Below are 23,230 nucleotides of genomic sequence, written 5' to 3' on the forward strand. Positions count from 1 at the left end.
GTCGGTACAAAGAGATTGTGGAACTTGCACGGTTCGGTGGCTGGGATAGGACTTGCGCGGTTGAAAGGCCTTTCTGTAGCCATGAAAGGAGTGTAAGGCAGACTGGGGATGGCGGAGGCAGCTGAGAGACCCAAGGACTTGGCTGTACGCTGTGAGTCCTTAAAGAGTTCCAGCGCCGAGTCTGCTTTGTCTCTGAAGAGATGGATGCCATCAAAGGGCATGTCCATGAACAAAGCCTAAACATCCCCTAGAAAGCCAGAATTTCTCAGCCAGGCGTGGCGTCTAACAGTCACTGTCGTGGAGATCATCCTGCCCAGCGAGTCGGTCATGTCTAAACCACATCTTATCGAGAAATTTGCTGCGGTGAGTCTGAAGCTCTGACTCAGACTCACCGGCTAGGACTCAAGATTATCATATTTTCCTCCAAGATTTACACTCCTTTTAACTATATGTGCGAGGCCTTATTATTTCACAATTCACTACATGACTAAGGAAATGCAGCAGCTCCAATAATAGTACTCCTTCACTGTAACAGGTGTTTAGTAAACCTCAACAAATAAGACTGCACCCAACTGTTAAGCCCCATTCAGGGTAAAACCAGTCTTCAGTTGCTTGTGCTGCCGGTAAGGGAGGAGGTGGACTGTTCCTATTGGAGCAGGGTCAAGAATGATTTGCATATGGCTGGGTCCAAACAATGGTGGCATAGTGTGCAAAATAACAATGGACTGGGACGGGACTGAGGAATTCCCAGTGGGATTAATTCAAGCATTCCATCCATCACTTTTTTTTTTTACACTTCTGTGCGACGGGTATGTCCAGACAGGGGTACAGTGCTCACTGTGCCATTGAAATCAAGCAGCACCTCACTGCCTAGCCCCAATCAAGGCACAATCTGTCTTGGGTTGCTTGTGTTCCATTTCAGGGAGGATCTGGTATGGCAGTTCGGGCTGAACTCTCTACTAGAGCAGGATCCAGACTGATTTACATATGCCAGAGTCCTAAATAAGATGGCATGGTGTGCAAAACAACAATGTACTGGGATGCAGCCCCAAGTAATTCACAGTGGTTGAGATTAACGAACTAATCTATCATTCCATCCACCACTTTTTTGTATACTTCAGTTGGAAAAATATGATAGCTGAAATACTCTGTGTAACCAAGATTAGTACATAAACCCAGTTGCCTCAAATTCTTTGTCATGGTGCATTTTTTGTCCCTGCAGTGTGCAATAATGGAATTAATGAACATCACTTAATAAAAAAGAGGCCTTTCAATGAAAATGATTTACAAAATAAATTGCACCTTATATCAGTAATGAACAATTGAAATCTGTTGCAGCCTGCCTGCTGGATTGCTGATGCAAATATTTTGCCAACTAGGGCCCATACACAAAATGTAATGTAGAATGGATTTGTTACTCACTCGATCTGTAACTGCAACTGTTGAAGCTGTTCAGAAAGTCTTTTATTTTCATCCTGTAGACTGTTCTTTTCATTCACTGCAACACATTATAAAAATGGTAAATACTTTTTTTTTGTTTTAAATATTTTTTATTGATTTTTGTAACCCTTTTTGTCCAAGGCAATATATACAGAACACAACACAAGGTTATGATACATTTCAAACACATTGATAAATGTTGATAGAAACAACAAAGTCTAGAAAAGGTCAGACAACATAAAAGAAGCAAGGCTACCTCGCATTCAATGGACAGGGCTTCCAAGACAATAGAATATTTATACAAGCATTTCCTGGATCAACATATTTATACCTCCACATCTAAATTACACAAACCATCACATATGATCATTACTTACAGCTTAAGAATATTCAGATCTAAGACAGGGATCTCCTTATGAATCCTAACAAACCAGACCTTGTTTATAGGATCCACTAAGATGTTGGAGACCAAATTTTGGCACCCATAGTTCTTTTCCTTCTCCCTGTGGTCTTATAGATGGATAGTTCAAAATTATACATGGCTAAGAGTCTGGACCGCCAATTAATAAAGGTAATCCACTCATTGATAATACAAGCCCGTACCACTGCCATAATAAATAGAAGAACAGTTGTAGCTTCCGATCTTAAATTGGCCGCCCTATCAGACCCTACACCAATAATTACTAATTCTCCCGTGATTGTCACGGGGGATCCAAATATTATACCTAAAAAATTCTCAATTTCTTGAAAAAACTCCCCCAGTCTAGGACAAGAGAAAAACATATGAGGTGAATCCTCCGCAAATAATCCACACAGATTACATTTGTCCCCCACTGTTACACCCCATCGACCCACCTTACTAGGAGTGTAATATAAATCATAAAGGGCCATATACTGCTGGCTACATATTCTTCCAGTCATTAAAACTCTGTTAGCAAGCTCGAGGGATTGACATATCAATATCCTCAACTCCCAGTTTGTTTTCCCATTTTGTTTTACGTATATCCAGATCATCCGGAAATATTTCCACTAACTGTTGATGAAATTGACCTATTGGTGTTTTCTTCATCATTGTTTCAATTAAAGGGATTTTCACAAATTATTGTCCTGTTCCTGACCCCAACCTATCGAGAAAACTATGAATTTGAAGATATTTAAAGAAGTCTTGCTTGCCTAAACCATATTTCTCCTGTAGGTCTAAGAATGCTAAAAGATGTCTGTTGGAAACCCACTCCCACACTAGAAGGGGTGGTGGTGGTCTTCCGGACACACTGTGGTAGCTTGGCTCGAGTGGTCAGGAATCAGGCTCCGTGCTAAGCATACAACATACCCAAACAATAACCATGCGTGCATCCGTTCCAAAAACGACTCTACACCGTAAAAATTATGAAAATAACTTTCTTTATCTTCTTTTTCTCTTAGTTGCTGATTGGAGAAAATAAATAATCACAATATACAAACTTTTTTAGAAAGTGCAGGTCAAATAAATACTGGCTTAATGATTCAATAAATAGGGGTGATCATAAATACTGAAGGCATAAATAAAAGTGCAATACAGACAGGCAATTAAATATTCTGAGGCAATAAATACTGTAACCAATAAATATTGTGCATCAATAAATACTGTGGACCAATAAATACAGTGGAACAATAAATAGGTTAAATACAATAAATACAGTGCCCCTAATAAATACTTAAAAGCTGACAGTGACACTCATGGAATCAGATCACTTTTGATTCCTAAGGGCTGATTTGGCCCAAGCACAGCTTGTGGGGATGTGGAAGGCTTGAGGGTGTCTACTCCCTGGCTTGGACAAGGCTGAGGCCTAAACTGAGGTAGATAAAGGGGGAAAATACCAGAGACCTGGCTCTCTCTCTCCACACAACTTCTCTAGATTAGTCCCAGTTCACCCCTGGCACAGTCAGGTTGGTTCCAGCACCTCCCTAGCCCCTTAGAGCAGTCTCTCAGGTCTCCACAGGGCCTTAGGCGCCCTCTACTCCACTTACTGCCCTTTTTCCGATGCTCCGACGCCGCTGGAGTCGTGTCGATGCCGTGAGGCGGTTCCGGTTCGATGTCGGCGGCCTCGGCACAATGTCAGTTCCTGACGACGCCGGTAGGCGGTTCCGGGTTCGATGTCGGCGGCCTCGGTTCGATCTCGGCCTCCGATTCGATGGCGTCGGGCAGTCTTACTCGATGTCGACTTCGGGCGGCTCCGGTCCGATGGCGACCTCGGCTTCGATGACGTCGGCCGGCCTTGCCTCGATGTCGACTTCCGGCGGCTCCGGAGTGCGATCCTCACTCCCGACCTCCGGTGCTCCTCACAGGTTTCCGGCGACTCCGGAGTGCGACCTCCACTCCCGACCTCCGGCACGATTCTCACAGGTTCCGGCGACTCCGGAATGCGATCCTCACTCCCGACCCCCGTTACCCTTCACCTCGGTCTCCGACGACTCCTGAGGGCGGACTTCACTCCTCCGATGACGCTGCTCACTCGATCTCGGGTGACTTCCTCCTCGACCTCTGGTATTCCTCACGACCTCTGACGGCGCCCTCTCTCGACCTCTGGCGGCTCCGGGTACGACGTCTGCTTTTCCAGTCAGCGCCGCTTCTCCACCTCGGGCTCCAGGTCTTAGGCTACTCGACGTCGGACTTCAGGGAAACCAGCTTCCAGGTCAGGATCTTGCTGTTCTCTTGTTTCTAAGGCCTGTTCCTGCTGTCCAGGTCCTCAGGATGGTTTTTCTGACTTCTTCCCACACAGGGCTCTAGGCTGGGCTCCGTCAGTAGGGACTAGTATCAAGGGTGGGTTTATGGACCCCACTCCAGGCACAAGTTTCCACCCCTGTTGCTTCACTCCTTCCTCCTTCACGTTTGTGCTGCTCACTCTTCACCAGTCAGGTGCCAACTGCCAGCTCCAACTGCCAACTCTCTCTCTTAACTCCCCAACATTCTAAACCGCCTCCAACTGTCACAGGGTTCTGGAATGTTCTGGAAGGTGCTAGCAGGTTCCAGTGGATGCTGGTGATGTCACAGGTGGCCACCATTTTGTGCTTCAGGCCCTCAGACAGAAGTTTCAGGGGTAGGTAAAATGGCTCCCTGAATCTGCAGCAACACTAAAAAGTCTGGTGGTTCCCAAAAAGGAAAAATTCAAACAGGGTTTGAGGCAAAAGTGGGACAAAATAAATAATGATGAGGAGGGACCACCCAAAGGGCTGACAGGTCTAACAATGTCCTTTATCAAACAGATCCCCTAAGCATCGTATTCCTTTTAGGCCCCATCTAATTGTTACTTGATCTCGCAAAATTATGGGCAGTATCCCCGGGAGCCGAGAAAGGGGTATAAGCATTCAAATTGAAACCCGTAACTTCCATTTACTTTGCTTCCAGACTGCATAAGACGCCTTGAGTATCTTACATTTTGTTTTTTTTTAAGTAACTGGGCTCAATTACCTTAACTAAGCAACCATTCATCTCTTCTCCCAACCCAAATTCGTAAATTGATGGTCTATGAAAAAGGGGATCTCAGCTTTAGTACCGACTACTAAGGGCCCCATATATTGCATCATAGCTGCCCAATAATACATTATAAAATGTGGAATGCCCCAGCCACCCCGATATCTAGGTAAAACCATTTTCTTATATGCCCTTCTCTGTCTTCGATACCCCCACAAAAATCTAGAACAAATCCTCTCTAATTTAATAAAACACGACGAGGAGAACTCTAAAAGGATTGTTCTAAACATATATAAAAATTTCGGAAGAACCAGCATTTTTAATACATTACATCTACCTTGGAGGGATAGATGAAGATGATCTAACCTTTCCAGGGTAGCGTTCACCTTCTCCATCACAGGAAGAATATTCAAATCGGGGATCTTATCCACCACAGATGTGATTTTTACTCCCAAATATGTTGCTTCAGGAACAATTGACATATCTGCCGGGATATCCTTACCTGAATAAAGTACCTGAGTTTTTTCTATGTTCAATTTATAACAAGAAAAACAACCAAACTGAACAGCCAATAATTTAATTGCAGGAAGGGCGTTAACAATATCGCTAGAAACTACGACTATATCATCAGCATAAGCTAATGCTCTGTACTCAATATTACGAAAACTGACTGGTTTAATATCTATGTGCTGGTTTAGTTTATTCAAAATTAATCAATACATAATGCAAATAAAAGAGGGGAGCACGGGCACCCCTGCCTTGTGCCCCTGCTGATATTAAATATGTCTGACTCTTGTCCGGACATACGTATAGTGGCTACCGGACGTATATATAGGGTCTTAAATGCTTGTATAAACTGAGAACAAAAACCTTTCCATCGCAAAACCTCCCTCATATATTGCCAGGAGACCCTGTCGAACGCCTTCTCGGCGTCCAACAGGATCACCCCCAATACAGATTCAGTTGCCTGAGCTCAGTCCACGTGATCAGCAATATCCCTACCTGGGATAAACCCATGCTGAAAATTGGATACTAGAGGGGTGATGACCGATCCTAGACGCTGAGCAATGATTTTAGAGAAGATCTTACTATCTGAATTAATCAATGAGATTGGTCTATACGAGGATGGGTGCAATTCAGGTTTGTCCTTTTTAAAAAAAAAAACAATAATGGTAGTTTTACGCTACGAATCCGGTGCAATTCCGCGTTGAGCAGCGAAGAACAGTGTCATAAGTTCCGGTCTTAGAACTTGACGAAATGTCTTCTAGAGGGATGCCATCCGGACCTACAGCTTTTCCTATAGCTAGCGACAGCATTGCTCCCTCCACTTCCTCCCAAGTTATATCTGCTGCTAATTCCTCGTTTTGATCTTGTGTAACTTTATTAGTTTCAATATCAGAGCTAAATTCCATCATTTTCTCATCTGTATCTGCCATTTCATTCTCTGTATACAAGTTACCATAAAATTTATGAAAAACATTCAAAACTTCGCCTGGGGAATCCTGTATCTGATTGAGATGGTCCAGTATCATATAGATTCTATTAAGTATTCCCTTCTGCTGTAATCTCTTCGCTAAGATCCTTCCAGAATTTTCCCCCACTTCATAAATTTGATCCCTATACATAGCCAATTTCGTTGCAATTTTCGTAGCAAAATGCTGATGGATTTTCATTTTTAAAATTGCAATGGCCTTTAATGTTTTTTCCATATTTTGTTGCCGGATTACTTCCCCCCATAAACTCTATTTCTAATAGCCTTAACTGATTCATCCCATCCTTAATTTCTGCCAAAATTTTATGTTGTTTAGCTATAGAATAACTAAATGTCCCCCCCCCCCCCCCCCCCCGGCCTTGAATGTATCCCAAACAATAGGATCTGAAGGGGTTCCCAGATTATTTTTTTTTTAATTCTGTAATCCAATCACACATGTGGCTACAGTATTCAGAATCTAATAAAAGTTTGCGCTCAAAGGTCCACGCCTTTGGCTGGGCCCTAGAACTGATGTTGAGTTCTAATACGAACGGATTAAGGTCTGAAATGATCCTCGGTATAATCTCTACCTTGGCACTTGTTGCTTTTTCAGCTTAAATAAAGAAATAATCAAAACGCACATGTTTTCTATGAGGAGCCGAGTAAAAAGTATCTCCCGGAACATTTTTCTTATGAGCGTGCCATATATCGACCAGCCCAAATTCTGTAACTAGGCCTTGGGTAGCTTTAAAAACTTGACTTTTTTTCCCCATATATGGGCAATCGCTAGTAATATCAAAACCACCCTCTAAATGAAGATTAAAATCCCCACAAAGGATTAAGGGGGCTGGCTATGCCGCTAATTCGACACTTAATTAGTGCAGCACCTCCGGGTCGTCCAGATTAGAACCATAAATAGTGCATATTGTCAATGATGAACCATTCACAGTTATTTCCACAATGACCCAACACCCCAAGACATCCTTCTTTACCCGATTACAAACACCCGGGCCATGTCTCATCAAAATTGCAACCCGTCTTGTAGTTGAACTCTGTCTGGTACACCCAAGTATATCCATGCCCAAATCATTCAGCCACTTTCCATTATTCCACGCGATATGAGTTTTTTGCACACAAACCAAATCAAAACGCATCACCTGCAGAATTTGAGCCATCACCCCCTTTTCTTTTTATCATTTAAACCACATATATTCCACGAACATATAGATAATTTACCCATATTGTTATACAATTAAATTAATCAGACCTTGTCTACCCTGCCCATAACCTAAACTACGCTTCAAAAAACATTCTCTCTCAAAAACAGGAGTACCATAACCTTGATACCATATGAACACGAAATGCCAAACGTGCCTTCCCCCACCCCCACCCTGCACCCCCACCCTTGCCTCCCCACAGCTACCCCACACCTCTTCCCTCCCCCTCCCAGATGAGGCATAAGGACTAAGTCCTCTGTAATGGGTAGTGGATTAATAACACTCCCCCAAACCCCCCCTCAAAAAAGCTAAGCAAAGACCAAAAACCAAACACCTCCCCCTGAATCCATAAGAAGAGTTCCACTAGCAACCTAAGAGCATATTTATACAATTCTCTTAATTTGTTTCAATTGTACTCAAAAATTCCTTTGCTAATATATCTGATACAAAAAAATGTGTTTTTTCCCTATATATGATTTTTAGCTTGGCAGGATTGAGCAGAAAGGCCTGTGCCCCTTTAGCCTGAAAAAGTGGAATCATCTGTCGCAACTGCCATCTCTTTTGAACAGTGACCTGGCAGAAATCCGGACGAACAAAAAATTTGCAGCCCTTACCACCTCTCTTCCTGTCAGGCCTTGCCAAATCATATATTGATTCCCGCAACACAAAATAATTCAAACAGATCAATATCGCCCTAGGTTTTTCATTTGGACCCCCTGCTCAGCCTCGTTGATTAAATGGGAACCTGTGTGCTCTCTGAAGTTCTACTTCCCAATTCCAATGCTTGAGTTCGGGGAAGGCTTCAGATATCAGTTCAATAACAAACTTCCTAACATCTTTGCCCTACCGTCCCTCTGGTATACCCAAGATACGTAAATTGTTCCTTCTGGAACGATTCTCCAAGTGAATGAGCTTCCGATTGGTGTAATCTCTTAGAGCTTGCAAAGATGCTATTGTGGCCTTCTGCTGTACTATTTCGTCTTCCATTGCTGATATCCTTTCCTCAGCTTCCCCAATCCTTGTGGATATCTCTATGTGAGTCTTTGCAATTCGGCGCACAGTGATTTGTAGTTTGCGAACAGCACCCTGGGTCCGCAGGCCCTCTGCCTTGGTCTCTTCCCGATGCGCCATTATTATTTGATATATTGTGCTGAGGGTAATTTAATTTTCTCCCCCTGCAGCCGCATCGGACGCTTCTCCAGAATTCTTACCCGAACCACCATTCTTCTCAAGTTGAGGGGAAAATGAGTAATCCCACACTAGTGATCCAGCTGTACCAGACATCTCTTTTGACAGAGGGTTAGTAGTGTCCCTTACTTTGCGCACTGTCCCCTGATTAATGGATCCAGATTCAACTCCTAGTCATCCTGCTGATAATTGATTGTGTCGCTCTTATCTTCCCAATCCCCTCCCTCACTTTCATTCTCAGAGGAGTTGGAGGGGTCCAACATTGAATAAAATTTCCCCCCGGAATCTATATCTTTAATTAATTCTTTATCTGAATAGCCATTGTTCTGAGAGATCCTAGCATTATCCTCTCCCTCCTGATGTTTACTGCCAGAATTTTGATTGCCTATACTTTGATTCCTGTTTTCCAGAATCAGGCCTTCTACTGGGGAGGGTTGAGCAGGTGTCCCTACTAATTATAAGGGATTGTATAGTTTAGGCATCTCAGGTGTCTCAAGCGCCTCAAGTATTTCTCACAGTTGTTTTGTATTGCCAGGAGCTGTGCTACCAGCTGCAGATGCCTCTCTCTGGGAAGAGAAAGTTGAATGAGCAACAGTCCTCACAAACTCGCCTACATTGCTCTGCAAATCCCTGCTGTCCTGTGAAGCCATTTCTTTGTTTGTTAACAATACCCAGCTTGTTTCCTTCCTCTGCGGGAGAGGAAGCAGGAGATGGCAGGATTACGGACGTAACAACGGACGTTACCGCTGCAGCGTCTTAGCGCATTTGCTTGCTGTTTTCGGGGCCATTACAATCACTAATGACCGCGCCGAAAGTTCATCCAGCCTCAAACGCCGAAGACTCCACTGAAACAAATTCTGCTGAAGACTTGAGGCGGGACACCGCAATCTGCTGTGGCTGATGTATGCAGCACTCGGCGAGTTCCAGAGCAGATACCGCCACAACATTACATGGTCAAGGTATCCATTTCCTCGGGTAACAAACAGGGGGGGGGGGGGAATCTCAGAGGAGAGTCCGCAAGCCACTCACTCAGCCGCAGTTGCGACCGCCATCTTGCCCCAGGAACGAAACAAAAATGGTAAATACGAAGTCATATTATCAATATACCTTAGTTTTGCAGCTCCTTCTACATCACCTTAAATCACTATTTTTCATAACATGGAGAGCTGCGACTTAACTCCAAGCCCCAGTAACGCATCAAGTTACTAGGGTTTGACTTTTCCTTGACCTCCCCCACACTCCCTGATAACCTTACTCTGATATGCTTGGGTTTAATGTGCTAATAAATGCAAAAAGAAGTATGCTTGAAGGTTCAAGCTAGTTTGGATTATTGCTCTGTGCCTCCTTTCTCATGTACATGTTTGTGTTTGCATTTGTTTTCCCATTAAAGCAGCAAAAAATGACCCACTGTGCACCATCCATGGACTAACCAATTTCACAACCATTCATCTACCCATTCACTCAATCACCTTTTCATCCTTCAATAATCCACCCTCCCCATTATCATGTACTCACTTGTTAGGGCATTAATTCACTCACTCACCTACCAAGTCACTCAGCCAATCAGCCATCTAGTCATCAACGGGAGCAATTTCCTTTACTCTCCCACCGCAAACCAGCACAACCAGACTTCTAAAATCAAACTATGTGTGTTTAATATTGTGAGAATGTTTCACAGTCTTGGAAGAAGAGAACAACTCTTCTTACTGCAATTTCATCAAGAACACTGAATTACACAAATTGTCAGAGTGGAAACATCTCAACAAGGTATAGCATTCAACCCTGCAGGAGAAACAGAGGTTATACATCTAGATGCTGGGGTACCTGTTAACATACCAAGAACATGCAACATTGAAGACTTATCAGTTTTTCCAGACTTACACCATTGCTTTTGAAGTGCAGTGTGCTAGCCTAAATCACAGAATAGAAACCTAATAAAAATGGACTTCTATTTTTGCTTTTACAAGAAAAAATACTTACTGAGTTCAGTGATCAGTTTCAAATTTTGTTGTCGGATATTTTCAAACTCTTGTTGTTTCTTCCTCATGTGTTCTTCAGTAACTGCACACCGATCACACAGTCCCGCTCTTAATCTGTTGATACAAAGATGCAGGAGTATGTACTTCATAACTGGCCTTTGTTAAACAGCCCGTCCATGAGAACCTAAGCGGCACTTACTGTCCATACAGAATTGTATCGAGGTTGAGAAATTGGTTTGTAGTGTACAGTCAATTGTGACACGCAAAAACGTCTCCACTAATCTCGTATGTTACTAAATTAACAAATACAATGGAAAAAAACAGAGTATAAGAGGTTAGCTATTTAATCCTGTTCCAGAAACACAACAAAAAAAAGGCCAATTAGCCCTCTTTTTGAGTCACATAGGTGCTGAAATGAACCATGGGTTGCATGTGAATTTCAATGCATTTTAGAGGTGTGCAACTTAATACTGTAGTAAACTACACTGACCATGAATTGTAATAAGCCCCTTTCTAGCATGGATTCCTCCGATGGATTGGTGGGCAACCTTAGTGAAGGGGATTATTATGTATAGTATCACATGGAATAACTTAGAGCTATGTGTTATATAATTTTGCAGCCCTGAATAAGTCAGTTATTGACAAAACTTGTTGGCTAGAATGGAACAGATCATTCACAACAGAAAAAAAAGAACATTCGTAAGACAGAGAGTGACTGGAATCTGAATTTTAGAAGGTATTGAAAGGAGTGCTTGAGAACTAACTGCAGCCCTCTTTAGCGATTAACAGTACTAAAGTAGAGCACTCCAAGACTTGCTCTAATAGGTGAGGAGATATAGATCCTCAGACTACAAATGATAGCTTTTAATAATAAGATATTGTACAAGGTGTTTGACAAATAGAATTGAAGGCTCTAGCCCTTTTCAGAGATACGACCCAAACATTATTACAACACTTACTAAGCGCTGCAAGGATCCCTCAACTTGGAGACCATGGATAATACTATTCAATAGAAAGTGTTTCCAAAAAACAAGGAGTGTTCTTTTTATAAATCTTTTTATTATGAACATAAATGAACAATACAGTAAAAAACGACAACTAAAAAAAGCAATCGTCAAATAGGACATCATTCAAAATAAATGCCTCACATATATGATCAATAAAATCAAAATAAACAGTAGCGATGACATAGATATCACATAATATTAAATCTCTAAGGGGATTCCCTGTCGACATTATATGGAGTATCATCTGCAAAGGGGGTACATAAGAGTCCTCTATACTCATTCCATGGGCCCCATAGTCTAGTCCATTTGCCCGGACAGCATCTACCTTCATATATCACCCTCTCAGCTTGCATGCACCAATCCATATCCGCAGCCCAGTCCGTACGGCGGGGCACGACTCCTCCCTTCCATGTTCTGGCCATGTTCCTCTTTGCCACGATACAGCCCAGAGAGACCCACATTTGTTCGGTGCGATTCAGATCTGTGGCATCCCAGATGTTTAGGAGGCAGAGTCTAGGGGAAAGCCCTATCGGTTTCTGACATATTTGGGACATCGTGGATATGATCTCGTTCCAGTAGTGAACAAGGAGTGTTCTTGAAAAATAGCCTGCAGGACTCAGTGAAAGACCCGGGGAAACAGTAGCAGCAAAGTCACTGTCATGTAAGGGCACTCCACAAGAGTAATGGTTCACCTGGCTACACCTCAAACTCAAAGGTATCCTTCAGTTAGTGTATCAGTGATATGCGTTTAGCTGTGGGTACAGGAATTTAATGATGTTTCAATTCACCTCGCTAAAATAACTCAGACCTAAAGAACAGCCTGTCAGCCCACCGCTGAATTCCTGAAGTGATTAATCCGATTTTATTAAGCCAAATCGTCAAATTCAGTTGACATAGGTTCTGTGTCTGGAAGAACCTGCTGTGCACAGTTTTTATCTATACAGTGTGTACTGGATGCATTGCATGGCTTACAGCCCTGGCCTGTATATCAAAGCGGTGCCCTCTATGCACCATATATGATCTTCAGCATACGCAGTGGGTCCCGAGCCCATAAACCATTGTGCAAACAGGATGGCCATGTGCAGTGGACTTTCGAAGCACAACCTACTGAAGATGGATATTTAACCAAATGCTGTATAATGCAAGTTCTAGGTGCACACAAGCCAGTTTCATAGAGTCAGGAAACCCATTTAAAGAAGAAAGGGTCTTTTATTAGTAAAACAGGGTCTAAAAAGAACCTCCCTACCCACAAACCTACACACCCATCTATTTTTGTAGATCAAAAGAGCTTTAAATAGTGCTAAATCTGGGGAGGTGTAAACAAATAAATGAAGAAATAAAACTGAATGAAGGTAAATTCGAAGACAGATCAGGAGTAAAACACAGTTAGTGGAGGAAGAACCATGTGGTTGTCATCATACTGAACCACTTATCCCATACAGAGTAATTATTGACAAATACATTTCTGCACAGCATGTAATTAGCTACGTAGGATTGACTTGTACTGCTGTCCCATTCTGGAGTTCAGGGATATAGTCACTAGCTTTGTCTGCTCCACTGTCTGATCTTTCAGGTATGTCATACAAGTGAGCAAACCGCTCTTTTTTATAGTGAGAGGATCCAGCCTAAAATGAATGATCGTCCAATAATTTAATGCAAGAGCAGGAAGCAGGCTTGACATTTATGCACTGCAGACTGCAACTTAGGAAACCTGGATGTGCAGGGCATTCCTACAGATAAATCATATACCATGGTTCATTTTTAAATTTGATAGTAATTTGTGGTAACCAACTGAAGATGAGTCACTGCACTGTTACCTGCATCCGTTAAACATTCATCTGCCAACTGTATGGTCAGTAACAATATGGGGTTTCTGGGATGTGTGCTTCAAATTGGTACTGGGGATTCCTAAAATATTAGGTTTCCATTTTTTTAGATAATCACTTAATATATGCAGGCAATACACTATAAGAGACAGGCAAGGCTGTGAACTGTCAAATAGGAATATTTGAACTTTGATCACTGACCCTTTCACAGGCACAAAATGTTAACTGAAGTTAAAAAGTACAGGACACCAGTCACAAATTCAACATGGGCTTGGAAACGTTGTTGTTACTATCTTAGAAACATGAGTGGGCAGCTCTTGTAAAGCCTCTTCATGTTTTGTGAAGCTATTAGTTAGCGTAGAACAGTGCGAAAGAAAACTACACCAAGCGGAACGCCATTATCTTCTTACTCCTTGCGTCTTTGAGCAGAAGCAATTTCTTTAAATTAGTTTACATTGCCTTGTCTTAAATATCAATGTTCTTTCTTTAAAAACATGTTTCCCGATTTATTCTCTTCATACCTGTCTTCTAATACTTTAATGGTGTCATGAAGAGACTTCTGATTTTCTCTCAGCTGTTGGTTTTTGGAGTAAAACTCGTCAAGCCTCTGTGCATCTCTGGAAAATACGAGAAACCGTGTTATACTTTGCTTGTGAATCACAGTGATCAATGGATGAACTTTCAGGCAAACCAACTTCCATCTACTTGGTCTAACAGTAGCAGCAGTTTTTAGTGCTCTAGGCCACTGGAAGCAAAGAACCCTCCTCTTGAACCCTACTACTGAAATGAGATTAAATTTAGAGATCCCAGACAAACACTATGCAACCTGTTCAATCTCCTTAAGACCACACCACATTTGAATTCAGAAAATGTAATTTATTACCCAGAAATCAGATTTTCTTTTGGGTTGTAAATCTCATTTCACTTTTCAGTTACGCCTTCGAGATTCTAAAGCATTTTGCAAAGTTCCTAACAGCCTAGGACTGAATACAACAAGATCCCTTGCACCCAAAATCTACCACAGAGAAACTAGGACACTTACTTCGAGCAATGTAGTTTGCACCTTTAGCATTTTAAAAAACACATGTTTAAAAAACACAGGGTAAATTGAGACTGAAAGCTTTCTGGAGATTGGCGAGCCTTGAAACTCTGGCCAACAGGTTGAAACTGCATACAGATTTAAAGGATATATAAACTGAGGCACCTCATCACGTAAGAACCACACAGCGGTTTGGGGTCATATCTCAGACGCACACAAGGTGTTGGTGTCTTATAGTTCCCCATATTAAATCAGTGTTGATCATTATTTTAACTGCCCTACAATTCCTCTATGTAAGTAAAAACATTGTCTTTAAAAGCTATAGCTTTGATTACACATTGAGCTGAAGTACGATTGGTGAGCCAAACAGTATGCAAGGTCCAACCCTAGCACCACCTACTGGAGTATGCTTTGACTGTAAGATCTAGCTACCTTTGAAGAGTCATGTATACAGTATGTGTAATCTGGTTATTGAAGTAGCGTGGAAGCCGTGGGGCAGCTGTGAGACAACAGCGGTACCCACAGCTACTGCCCATGACCAACTGACCACCCCAGACTCAGAGCAGACGAGGAGTAACCCTATGTCTAGTAGAGTTTTTTTTTTCTTTCTGAATCAGTCTCTGTACAACCAACTAGAATAAGGGGATTTTAAGGATGAGATTAAAAGAGGGCTTCCTTCATAATATAATAAGTGGTGTACTCGCTAAGTTGCCCTACTAGTGGTTTGAGTGCTTACTTGGGTTTTCCCTTTTTCTGAACTATCCATTTGCTTCTTTTCTCATCTAACCACTTCATCTGCCTTTAGTCCTCACTCACAAAGCAAGTCTCCTGTATCTGGGCTTGCTGAGCATTTTCCATCTGCTTTTCACTGGCATCCCAGCAATGCCAGAGGAGGCAGGTGTAGTGTTGCAGCTGCTGTACTCTGCCACGACCTGGTTCATAGTGCTGAGGTAGAGAGAACATTTTTACATGGATAGCTCACTCTCCTCCCGGTCTATCTGGCTGACAAAGCGTAGCTCCTGGTGTCGTACACAGGCCTGCTTTGATCTTGCGGCGAGGACAGGAAGGAGAGTTAAATACTTCTGGATATATATATATATATATATATATATATATATATATATATATATATATATTCACTCACTGAAAAAAACATAGGTTTCACACATGTTATAGTTAGCTGGACATTTCACTCGTAAAAAACCATTGAAATTCCCCCATTATAGTCAGTTCAGCTAACTATAACTCGCGCGACCGCAATCCACTGCTGATGACGTCACATATTACATCACTGTATTCACTAAGATACTGTTAATAAGTCAGTTATACAATTATTTTTACCAAAAAAAACATCCATTTAGACACTTATTTACCCATTTATTCTTCCATTAACCTTTAGATATACATATATAAAAAATATTTATTTTTCAGAAAGACACATTCACTGGATGATGTCATCAGTGATGTCATGAGTGATGTCACTGACCATGTCATGAGTGATGTAACATGTGACGTCATCAACAGTGGATTGCGGTCGCGCGAGTTATAGTTAGCTGAACTAACTATAACGGGGGAATTTCAATGGTTTTTTTACGAGTGAAATGTCCAGCTAACTATAACATGTGTGAAACCTATGGTTTTTTCAGTGAATTTGCAAGGTTTTTTAAATGCTAATTCCGAACTATAACGTGTGTGAAACCTATGGTTTTTTTAAGTGAATTTGCAAGGTTTTTTAAATGCTAATTTCTAACTATAACGTGTGTGAAACCTATGGTTTTTTAGTGAATTTGTAAGGTATTTTAAATGCTAATTTATGTATGTATTATATTTTTTATATATTTATTTTACAATACACTACCTATGTATATAGTTATAGATTGACTGTATCCTGTAATATGCAATGGCTCAGCTCTTTTTTTTTGGAATTTGGATAAAGTTGAACAGCATAGTTAATATCTTCAATAAACCTATAAACAGTTAAAAATGTTTTTTTTTTTTTTTTTTAAGGGTTTTTCACCGTGCGCGCACCGCGCGCTCACCTCGCGATTTTTTGAAAAAATAAAAAATGTTTTTTTTCACCCTTCGGGGTCCTTCAGGGACCCCCTGACAGAGGCTAGGGGGTCAGGAACTCTCTACCCTGCCCACGTTTCACGTTCTCCACCTTTCTTTTTCACTGCCACACACAAAATGGCGTCCGACACTTCCTGATTTCGACCGATTCGAATGTTGACTGACATCTAACCACCAATCAGAATTACGCTCGCGCACATTTGGTGCGAGCACCGTGCGCGCATATAGATATTTATGTACTTTTAACTGCAATTTTCTCAGGAACTACTGAATAGATTGACACCATATATGCAAAAGACACATGCCTGACCTGAGGACTACCTCTTTGCCAAATTTCAAGTAATTCTGTTCAGCCGTTCGGGCTGTACCTTCGACTAAAGGTCCTATGGGAAAATGCATGGGGAAAACGCGTTTTGGGACCCCCCTTTTTTCTCAGCCCCCGCTTAACGAATCACCCCGAGACTTTCAGGGTAGGAGCTGAGCGGAGCGCCCCATTTGTTTTGAAAATTTCGCGAGGATTCGTCAACCGGCGCCAAAGTTATTCAAAACAGAATTTTCAGATTTCCTATGGGAGCTCGGTCCTAACTATAAACTGGCGACCGCCAGTAGATATAGATATATATATATATATATATATATATATATATATATATGTCAAACAAAATGCCCTGTAGCTTTGGGAGCGCACTCGAAGTCACTCTGCCATCCGGCTTTCAGAAATGCAGCCTGCCTTAATGTTCCACTTTTCAATTAAGATGCCCAACGCGTTTCAAGGTTCCACGACCTCTTCCTCATGGGCTGAACAAACAACAGCATTTAAAACTCACATGCCTGCATTTCCGGTTTTTATTCATTTGCATGTTTATCCACAGTGGGCGTGTGCATAAAGCAATGATTATTAAGATGCATGCTGGGACACAGTGTTCCTTTGACGAGTTTAAATGCACAGTTCGTAATATTCCATTCATTATTACCTTCGTTTTTTCCTTTAGTAGGTTGTGTCACAGGCAGGCAGGCTTAATTAGCATATAGAGTGAAATGCTGATCCGTTTTTGAGCAGTTCAGAACGGCAGCCTCCCCAGCTGGTTTCAGATTCTCTCCCAGTTGGTGATGGTGCAGCTCCCCACGACCGGACCGCCGTGTGAAAAGTATGTCAAACAAAATGCCCTGTAGCTTTGGGAGCGCACTCGAAGTCACTCTGCCATCCGGCTTTCAGAAATGCAGCCTGCCTTAATGTTCCACTTTTCAATTAAGATGCCCAACGCGTTTCAAGGTTCCACGACCTCTTCCTCATGGGCTGAACAAACAACAGCATTTAAAACTCACATGCCTGCATTTCCGGTTTTTATTCATTTGCATGTTTATCCACAGTGGGCGTGTGCATAAAGCAATGATTATTAAGATGCATGCTGGGACACAGTGTTCCTTTGACGAGTTTAAATGCACAGTTCGTAATATTCCATTCATTATTACCTTCGTTTTTTCCTTTAGTAGGTTGTGTCACAGGCAGGCAGGCTTAATTAGCATATAGAGTGAAATGCTGATCCGTTTTTGAGCAGTTCAGAACGGCAGCCTCCCCAGCTGGTTTCAGATTCTCTCCCAGTTGGTGATGGTGCAGCTCCCCACGACCGGACCGCCGTGTGAAAAGTATGTCAAACAAAATGCCCTGTAGCTTTGGGAGCGCACTCGAAGTCACTCTGCCATCCGGCTTTCAGAAATGCAGCCTGCCTTAATGTTCCACTTTTCAATTAAGATGCCCAACGCGTTTCAAGGTTCCACGACCTCTTCCTCATGGGCTGAACAAACAACAGCATTTAAAACTCACATGCCTGCATTTCCGGTTTTTATTCATTTGCATGTTTATCCACAGTGGGCGTGTGCATAAAGCAATGATTATTAAGATGCATGCTGGGACACAGTGTTCCTTTGACGAGTTTAAATGCACAGTTCGTAATATTCCATTCATTATTACCTTCGTTTTTTCCTTTAGTAGGTTGTGTCACATATATATATGTATTTACACCTGGTTCTTTTAAAATCTGAACAATGTTATTGTCCTTCATCAGCAATGTGACTGAAGTTTATCTGTAATATTGTTTTATTTGCACATCTAATTACAACTTTCTAAAGATGTTGTTCATTATGATTACATAATAATGATGAGACGTTTTATGCTTTTCTGAAAAAATGAAAACATACCGATAATTCAGAAAGATCGGAGAAAATTGTTTCTATGTCTATGGTGACCTATGAAGTATACACCACGTGATTATGCACTAGCACTTTAAATATGTGAATGTTTTCCTCACATGTCATGTGATCAAGGCCTTTGGCAGGCCGAAACGCGTAATGGCGGCAGTGCTGGGTGAAAATAAATAGAATATTCCTGCACTGATATCTGGGTCTGTGTTCGTCTTTTCCGAAGCAACGTGGAAGCTGGTGACGAATTTTGCAACATTGATTTTACTGGGATTGCTTCCCCGGTATACACTAGACCCCTCCTTCAATTTCGGGCCGGCGGCAGGAAGCAGATTTTCGATCATCCGGAAGGAATTCTACAGTCCTGTAAGGACCAGCCGCAGCAGCCCCCGGACTACGGAACAATCCTCTATGCCCTAAACGAGAGTGTCGAAGCCCGAGTCTAAGGACCCGAGCAACGTCAAGGAACTCGCTAAGGTAATTGAGGAACAAACGTATGGTCTGGTGAAGGAGTGTGCGTGAGCTTAGCCCGTGATATTCTATCGGAGGTGTTTGCTCGCAAGTTGATATTGCACCCGAATTTTAGCACAATGACCGCTGACGTGTTGAGGAGCCGAGAGGAGGCGGCAAATGAAATGTTTGAAGATTCACCGGCTGGTGAACTTCCACAAACATCACAGGCAACGGCAACAGTAACAGGCACCCCCCCATTAAAGGAACTTTTTAAAAAACTGGAAAAGCTTATGCGCACAGAGCAAGCCAAATGGTGGGAGCATCGTTTGCTTTCAAGATATCTAGAAGTAGGGCGAATTCCCAGAGGTCTGCGCATAATGTTAGTCCCAAGCTACGAACAGCCTGACCCCAATATGCTTAGCGAATGGGCAGAAAGCAGTTTCGATTCATCGGGTCGGCTGATGAGAATTCTAATTAAATATGCTGAGAGTGATCGGATAGCACTACAAGTCAAAATTGAGGAAGTGAATGCCGAAATAGATAAACTGGAACCATCAGAGAATCCCAAGAAGTATCGTGAAGAAATGCTCAGTCGACTAAAAAAAGAGGAGGAAATAATCAAAAAACGAAAAGCATTTAAATTTCAGAGGGACAAACTAGACTACCAAAATGGGCAAATTTTTACTTTTGCAAAAAAGTTTGATTCCCTAAGAACCCCTAATCAATACCCTATCAAAACTACGCAAGTCCGTGAAAGGGATGTCTCAGAACCAATATCATCGGTATCTGATCTCAGCTCAGCAATAGATAGTGAATCAGACAATGAACAACAACGTTCAAGATTGGGGTTTCCACGACCATCCCTGGCACAAGAGGTGGATTTTTTACGCCAGGATCGACGATCAACTCTACGGCCACGCATGGCAAATACAAACAAGCCCAACGAGCAAATGCGAAACGCCGTGAACGACTCAGCAACAAAAGGCACCAAACAAAGCAGCAACAACAAAAAAATGGCATACAAGCAGAACAAGCGATGGAACCGCAAATAAAGAACTATCGCAAAGGAACGATTAATCCTCAAACAATCATCAATCTCACATCAACAACATTAAGTAAAACTGAAACTGACATCTTATCATTAGGTTTAACCTACAGTGCAGCCAGCGATTTTAACTACACCCAGACGCGGATTGATATTTACAAATTCACTAGAAAAATTAAGTTATGTAAATATTTTACACTCAACAAATATCAAAGAGAAAAACAATCTAAGACGACAATGCAAGTAACATCTGATTTGAGTGCCAATGATTTGGGAGCATTACAAAACTTTTATGATCTGGCTGAAGAAAGTAACAGTGATATCAACCAGGATGCAATTACACTGAATATGTCTGGTAGCACGCATTTTAAGGCCAAATCAACTTTCACTCCTATCATGCTTCCCGATAATATTGATACATTTTCAGAACTGATCACAATTGAACTAAAACGACTGTATAAATCTATTGGTTAGTCTAAACGTAGATATACGCACCAAAACCAGTGTTAGTCCCAACTTATCAAGAAGCTTCAATCTAATGGCAACATCATAGTGCGCCAAGCAGACAAAGGGGGAAACATTGTCTTATGGTCTAGAGAATTGTATCTGGAAGAGGCATTGAGTCAGTTGAACGATCACAACTGTTATAGGAGAAGTGAAATTGGCAAGGTAAAACAAATGTGGTGCGATTTCTATTTAAAATTGACTGCCTGGAGAAGTGCGGGTCTGATAAGTGTTGATGAACTCAAATTTCTTAAAAATATTCATCCCGTCATACCGGCCATATATTTCATCCCTAAGGTGCACAAAAACCTTGAAAGACCGCCAGGCAGACCCATTATCTCTGCAAGAAATAGCATCACAGAAAACACCTCCAGATATGTAGATTATTTTCTACAAGATCATGTAAAACAGCTCCCATCTTATATCCGTGACACCAGTGATTTTTTAAACAAGATCAAAGACATTAAATGGGATCCGGAATGTCTTCTGATAACACTTGACGTTACCAGTCTTTACACCAGCATTCATCATCTGGATGGGATTTAGGCGGTAGAACACTATCTGGGTACCAAATCCATCCATATGAGTAACCATAACAAGATGTTGGTGACTAGGATACATACCTGCTTATACAACAACTTCTTTATGTTTCAGAACCAAGTATATCAGCAGGTCAGAGGCATTGCAATGGGGGCTTGCTTCTCTCCCAGTTCTGCTTGTTTGCATATGGGACTGTGGGGGGAGCAGGTCCTCAGATCAACGTACTCTGAAATAATGACTACTCATGTAATTTGCTGGTACCGATTTATTGATGATTTGTTTATTATCTGGAAAGGCACTGAAACACAGGCGAGAAATGTTGTTGATCAGATCAATGTCAATACTCTTAATCTTGAATTCACAGTCAACATGAGTAGGGAAATCATCACATTTCTTGATGTAGAGATCTATATCTGTGAGAATGAAATACAAACAAGGCTCTACAGAAAACCCACGGCTGGGAACTCCATACTCCACGCATCTAGCCATCACCCAGGCCATTTGATTCGCAGCATTCCTTATGGGGAAATATTGCGCATCAAATGGATCTGTAGTCAACAGGAGGAATGTTTAATGGCACAAAAAGAAAGCAGGAAGAGATTTCTAGCTAGGGGTTACTCAGCGAAAGATGTTGACCAGGCAACTAGGAGAGCTAATCTGACATCCAGGACGGATGTCCTAAAAAATAGTCAGATTACCCCCAGTCTCATTGACAATCAATCCATAGAGCCAATCAGATTGATATTGACATACAATCGACAACACCGTACTAACCGAAAAATTATCACACACAATTGGAATATCATTCGTAATGACCCTGTAATTGGAAAGCAAACTACATTGGTCCCTAACATTACTTTCAGAAAAGCACGTTCCATGTCGAGTGACTTGGTTAAAAGTAGTCCAGAGATTATTTTAACCAAAAACTGGCTGAATTCTAGGAAGGGTTTCAATCGTTGCACAAACTGCAAAGCATGCAAACATGGCGTTAGCACAACAACATACAGGACTCCATTTCATATGGAAGAGAGGAAGATAAGCACATTTTTAACCTGTAAAACAGAGTTCGCTGTTTATGTGCTGGGGTATCCCTGTGGCCTGTAATATGTTGGTAGTACCAAGTTGCAGGTCCACAAGAGGATACTCCAGCACATCAGAGCAATTTCTAACAGTGACCCCGCTTATCCAGTCGCGAGACATTTCAAAGAAAGTCATAACAATGCCATTGAACATTTGAAATACTTTGCGATAGATTGTGTATTGCCACTCAGTCGAGGTGGCAATCGTGAAGCCATGTTGCGCAAACTAGAAACACGATATATTCTAGAATTAGATACCAAGTCACCAAATGGTCTGAACGCTAATGAGGATTTTTACACGTGTCTATGAAATTAATACCACGTACTGTTATTGTTTAAAAAGGAAGATTCCGAAAGACAAATGATAGACGAGATAACGTAGTATCATTGACAGCCCCTTCCCCTTTTCTTTTATAAATATAGTAAAATGTTTTAAATTTTATGTATATTTTTAACACTGGGTAGCACTTTAAATCTGCACAGGCACCTTTGTTCTTAGAAACAGCTTAAAATCGCAAAAAGTTAGCGAGATTCTCAGGTTCAAGCATTAGCACTTTATTTACGAAACTATGTGAAGGCAGTTCGGATATTTGTTTATTGTTGAACTATTTATTATTCATCTTTGATTTTATTGAATAATAACAAGTGATATGAAATTTTAGAGTATACCCACAGGGGTTTTAATCTTTTATCATATTTATTACATGAATAAGAACGTATAT

The 23,230-nt window shown here is 41.6% G+C and overlaps 1 protein-coding gene across 3 annotated transcripts in view; it reads right to left on the reverse strand.

Annotated features, from left to right (window-relative positions):
* The window catches only part of RBBP8 (RB binding protein 8, endonuclease), a 513,323-nt gene that overhangs the window by 220,369 nt on the left and 269,724 nt on the right, over positions 1-23,230 (reverse strand). For all 3 annotated transcript variants that reach the window (XM_085605771.1, XM_085605770.1, XM_085605772.1), the window contains exons 4-6: positions 14,101-14,196; positions 10,748-10,860; positions 1,423-1,498 (exon numbers count right to left, since the gene is read on the reverse strand). In XM_085605771.1, coding sequence (XP_085461897.1) covers positions 1,423-1,498; positions 10,748-10,860; positions 14,101-14,196 — 285 coding nt within the window. The remainder of the gene's footprint in view (positions 1-1,422; positions 1,499-10,747; positions 10,861-14,100; positions 14,197-23,230) is intronic.

Source organism: Triturus cristatus, chromosome 5_1 (assembly GCF_964204655.1).
Source record: "Triturus cristatus chromosome 5_1, aTriCri1.1, whole genome shotgun sequence".
NCBI lineage: Eukaryota > Metazoa > Chordata > Amphibia > Caudata > Salamandridae > Triturus > Triturus cristatus.